The 5,497-nt window shown below is 43.1% G+C and overlaps 1 protein-coding gene across 1 annotated transcript; it reads left to right on the top strand.

Annotated features, from left to right (window-relative positions):
• The first annotated feature begins 3,436 nt into the window (after window positions 1–3,436).
• On the top strand, window positions 3,437–4,729 carry LOC124678542 (probable cinnamyl alcohol dehydrogenase 6). The gene is made up of 2 exons (XM_047214419.1): window positions 3,437–4,187; window positions 4,284–4,729. The coding sequence occupies exons 1-2, from the start codon at window positions 3,462–3,464 to the stop codon at window positions 4,638–4,640; spliced, it is 1,083 nt and encodes a 360-aa protein (XP_047070375.1). The 5' UTR covers window positions 3,437–3,461; the 3' UTR covers window positions 4,641–4,729.
• The last annotated feature ends 768 nt before the right edge of the window (window positions 4,730–5,497 follow it).

The following is a 5,497-nucleotide window of genomic DNA, read 5'->3' as shown; positions in this document are numbered from 1 at the left end:
ACTTCTTAATTTCCTTTTTCTTTCTTTTTCTTTCACTTCCCCTCTTATTTCCATGTATTTCATCCATACCTAACCGACTGGTGTCGTATCACAACACAGGTAAGTATTTTAACCTCAAGAAAATTTTCCCCAACATGTGGGTTTGAGGAGAGAAACCATCAAGTACATGATGTGTTTTAATATACTAGGAGAATATATTTTCAGTCCACATTATTCCCTTTATATAAAAAAAATTCATCATCACAACATCAATGGACCTCTTCTTTTATTTTAGATTCTTTCTGCGCATGCTACGGACCCATTAGCCAGTTAGTTGAGCATGGAAGATGCATGACAATTGTAGGCTTGTAGCTGCATGACCGTTCTTATGCATGACGATGTTAGTTACGTTCAGCAAAGTCACGTGCGTATCCTACAGTGATTTTAGTACTATAAATATTAAGCTCTTGACAGTTAGCCCGCCATCAATCTCACGGATTGCACGCAAAATAATTCTCATGGATCTTGAGAACTAGCACTAGTAAGTGATACATACATTCAATAGAGTATGAGATATTAGAGTATACCAAAAAGGTAGAAGGTTTGAGCTTTGGTTGTCAAGCCCCACAGTGCTTTTATTTTGGAATGCAATGAAGTACAAAGAATCATTGGTCATTGCTTGAATTCACTTTGTTGTTAAGCTTCGACGGACATCTTGTAACCTCAGTCCCCGGTATTTTCTTCTTCTCACATCCAAGAGTGGAAGTATTTGAAGATGGAGTTTACATAAGCATTAGCATGTGAAGTTTCCCACACATGGCATGCACATTAACATGTGAAGTTACTCTCACATCTTGCACTACATATAGATGCATGTACCTCATGATAAGCTGTATCACAGAGAAAAAATACACAAAAGGCTCTTTTTAGATGCGACTCTCCCTACTCCACATCCATCTTCTAAGATTGGAAGAAAGCATAGCATCAATACATTTTCATCATAGTGGCATACCAGAGGCCAAATGAATGCAACACATGCTCCTGCCGCTAGAACCAAAGGAAGTAATAAAGATGTAAACCTAAACGTACATGTAACTGAAATAATATTATGAAAATTATTATATCATTGGAATAGTGTTAGTAGTAATTTACCATCCAAATATGGTTTTCTTGGTGAAAACTTTGAGGGTACTTCTTTGCAAGTTGAAACATGATAGATAATACACATTGTTAGTTAGCATATTACTAACAGTCCCCAAGGGGGAGAGGTTGTGTTCTTCCTTCCAACTAACTTTGTTAGCACCTCGGCATTTAAGTATGATAATTTGCAAAAAATTCACTCGGAATAATTCATTTCTGAATTTCACCATTTTCCATAAATGAACATGATATGAAAGTTCTTGCCTATTGGTCGAGAAACATAATAACCATCTACCACAATATATTCCATTTCATCAATGAAACATAAGCTAAAGTTAAATTGTCACCGGTTACACACCACTAGTTTTTGTTCACACAATCCCTTCTTCCAAATATAAACAAATGAACACATGATTTTATTATTATTAAAGCATATATACATATCCAAATCAGGGATCTTCGTGAAAAACATGCTATCTTTTTTTTTACGCAAGTACTCTCTCCCTTCCCTTTTATAAGAAAATTTGACAAGCTAATTAAGTCTTGCAAAACGTATTATAAAGGGAACAAAGGAATTAGTACGATATAACTTGCGTTAAGAGCATAGTGAAGAACAAATACACATTCATATTATGTTTACAATATACTAGGATACAAATTCGTGGGTAGAATTGTATTTTCAAATCCATGACCGCCGGGTTTGTGTGATCTAAAGAGTACCACCAATGCCGCTACTGCTATCTTGGTCCTCCCACCTTCGCCAATGAGAGTGTACAAAAAGGGCGAGGAGTGAGTTGTTAGGATTATTTAGGGCGAGAGGTTGATAAAAAAATCATTGAGGACGAGTGTCTGCGGGAGGTGGTGAAGTTGCCCTCATCTGGTAGTCTTTTGTGCGGGTGTGGTCAATCAGTTTTTTTGGGTATATTTCATATATATATATATATCTCTTTTGAAAGGAGGCAAAATGCTTGCCTTTTTTCTATTTGTTAAGGGAGAAAAAAAACTTCAAAGCTTATACGCTCTAAGCCAGCACCACCACAAGCATGGAACAGGCGCGCTAAAGGAAATAAAACATACACAAAAGAAACTATTCTCCTGGAATGAAATTCACTAAAGACATCACATCGTGATGACCCAAGTTGCAACCTCTTCTGTAATGTCCGAAACAATCACCCTGGGGAGGTTGGAGATGTGCCTGAAAATCCCCGAGTGGCCCTCATTCCACAATTTCCATGCGGCAAGGTAACAATTCCATTCTTCAAACCAAACCTGTGATAATTTTGTGTAGTATGCCTTTTGCCCATCGGAACTAGGGATAACAATTAAACCAAGCACATCTTAATGCACCAATAGGACTACAGGAAGGGATGGAATTGCCAAAAAAGAAAGGAGGTGATGCCAGGCTATAATTATCAACACGGAATGCAGGCGCCCGCAAACGGTTCCATCCCTGTCAGTCCAGGCTAAACTGAAGGACCATTTGCGACTGAAACTATTTGTAGCCAACACCCGTGGAGTAGTCTGCACTCTGCACACACAATTTTGCCGTCCTTGCCACTTGCGAGGGTCAAGTGGGTCTTCGTAGCTTCATTTTCCACTTATAGTGACCAAAAGAAACGAAAGGACAAGACGAGTTGTAGTTATCTGGAGTGTGGTCACGCTTCTTCACCTGAATTTCACACTGTATTTTCAGCGACCGTGATCCATGTGATCAACTGGACTTCTCAATGACAGCGATCGATGTGGTCTCGTGGTGATCTGGACTCGTGGTTGTGGAACAACTTTGTGAAAAGAAGAGTTGTGGAACAATTACGTCTAGTTTTCAAGGAAATCACGGTGTTGTTTCTATTGCGTACGACTGAATCATCTAGTTCGCGATGTCACCCATGCAAGTGCTAGTCGAGCTAAATTCCTTGGAACAATCACATTGTAATATTCCATTGAAAGCATAGGTCCATTCCCTATCCCCTTGAGCGTGTTATTGCTAGCTTGCTAATAGTTTTTCTAGCATCTTAAAATGGTTTACTTAACATATACAAAACTTTTTTATTAATTAATAAAACTGTCGAGCTTGACAGTGAACCCTTCCAACTTGACCTGGCTTTTAGTTTATTTGATGCTCACATGTGAATGCAGTCCTAGCTAACAGTAGCAGGTCAAGCAACCACTCCCGTAAACTACTTAACCATAACCTCCAACACGACCTGACCGGGACCAACCGCGTTAAGCCCTCTATAAATAGCTGTGGCAAGGAGATGCTGTAATCACGACTCACAACCAGCAGCCAAGACATCACGAATCTCATACAAAAACACACTCTCCACACACTCCAAATAGCTGTGATGGAGGTGACCCCGAACCACACACAGGCGGTGAGCGGGTGGGCGGCCATGGACGCGTCCGGCAAGGTGGTGCCCTTCTCCTTCAAGCGGCGTGAGACCGGCGTGGACGACGTCACGATCAAGGTGCGGTACTGCGGGATGTGCCACACGGACCTCCACTTCATCAACAACGACTGGGGCATCACCATGTACCCCCTCGTCCCCGGCCACGAGATCACCGGCGTCGTCACCAAGGTCGGCACCAACGTGTCCGGCTTTCGGCCGGGCGACCGCGTCGGCGTGGGCTGCATCGCCGCGTCGTGCCTCGACTGCGATCACTGCCGCCGCTCTGAGGAGAACTACTGCGACAAGGTCACCCTCACCTACAACGGCATCTTCTGGGACGGCAGCGTCACCTACGGCGGCTACTCTGACATGCTCGTCGCGCACAAGAGGTTCCTCGTCAAAATCCCCGACAGCCTGCCGCTCGACGCCGCCGCGCCGCTGCTGTGCGCCGGGATCACCGTGTACAGCCCGATGAAGCAGCACGGGATGCTTCTTGGCGAGGCTGGGAGGAGGCTCGGGGTTGTCGGGCTGGGCGGGCTCGGACACGTCGCCGTTAAGTTCGGCAAGGCTTTCGGGCTCCGTGTCACCGTCATCAGCACGTCGCCGGCCAAGGAGCGCGAGGCCAGGGAGAGCCTCAAGGCCGACGATTTCGTTCTCAGCACGGATGACAAGCAGATGCAGGTATGAATCACTTGAATTTCCAAGCAACTGCGAGTCAATGGACTCAATTCGATTTGAACCAAGTACTGAACTAATTTATTCTTGCTGTCAATTCAGGCTATGGCGAGGAGCCTCGACTACGTCATCGACACGGTCTCGGCGCAGCATTCGCTGGGACCCATCCTGGAGCTGCTCAAGGTGAACGGGAAGCTGGTGCTCGTCGCTGCCCCCGACAAGCCCGTCGAGCTGCCATCGTTCCCGCTTATCTTTGGGAAGAGGACGGTGAGTGGGAGCATGACGGGAGGCATGAAGGAGACGCAGGAGATGATGGACCTTTGCGGGAAACACAACATCACCTGCGACATTGAGCTTGTCTCCACTGATAGGATCAACGAGGCCCTGGCACGGCTAGCGCGCAACGACGTCCGCTACCGATTCGTGGTCGATATTGGAGGGAACGGCTCCAAGCTCTAGTTATTTTTGCTGCTGCCCTGCTGCTCTCTTGGTTCATTTCAGTACATGTGAGAACAAATGTAACTTGTTTGTGAGAGGGGCGTTTTGGCTCTCCGTATGATTCCTTTATTTAAAAATATATTTAAATACATTTGAAACGTTAAAAGTATTTCAAAAAGAGTGCCACGTGTGCATCTCCACATGCTACATGTCCATAAGGTCGTTTCAAGAAAGACCAACTTTTTTTTGCGTGGCCTTTGTAGGAAAGGAAAAAAAATCCGTGCCAAAATAAAGTATGTCAGGAGATAGTATTTTTGTCTTTTTATTACACTAGCCACAAAAAATATCACTTTATCGTGAAACTTTACATGCTCATATAGAGTGCCGAGACAAACGAGCAAAAGGATTTTTTCTAATTTTCTTTCAACATTTTGAAAATTAGTTTTTGGGTAAAGGGAGCATATTGCCAACTATCAACGAAAAAGAGTTGTCAAATCATTTCAATAAGAAGAACGCATCGAATTCTACAAAGTCGTTCAGATTTATGTTGTTCAGATTCGTGTTGTGCGTTGTGCAAATTCGTTTCGGTTCGGGGTGTTCTCTGCAAAATAGAAGTTCAAATCTTGATGTGAAAATTTAAGGATGGCTGGACGGCCTGTGATAAGAACGTGACCCTAACCTATGTGTAACGTTGCATTTTTACAATAAAAATTATATTTTAGAAAATCTTCTTGCGACAAATTCAACAATGAAAAGACATCAATCGAGGGAGATATACAATTTGAGATAAGAATTGTATTTTAGAAAATCTTGGTGCGACTATAATTCAACAATGAAAATACGATCAACCGGATATATACAATTTAAGAGAGATGATT

The sequence above is a fragment of the Lolium rigidum genome, chromosome 7 (assembly GCF_022539505.1).
Source record: "Lolium rigidum isolate FL_2022 chromosome 7, APGP_CSIRO_Lrig_0.1, whole genome shotgun sequence".
Taxonomy (NCBI): Eukaryota; Viridiplantae; Streptophyta; class Magnoliopsida; order Poales; family Poaceae; genus Lolium; species Lolium rigidum.
The sequence above is the reverse complement of the archived record's forward strand: the minus strand, read 5'-3'. Positions and strand labels throughout refer to the sequence as shown.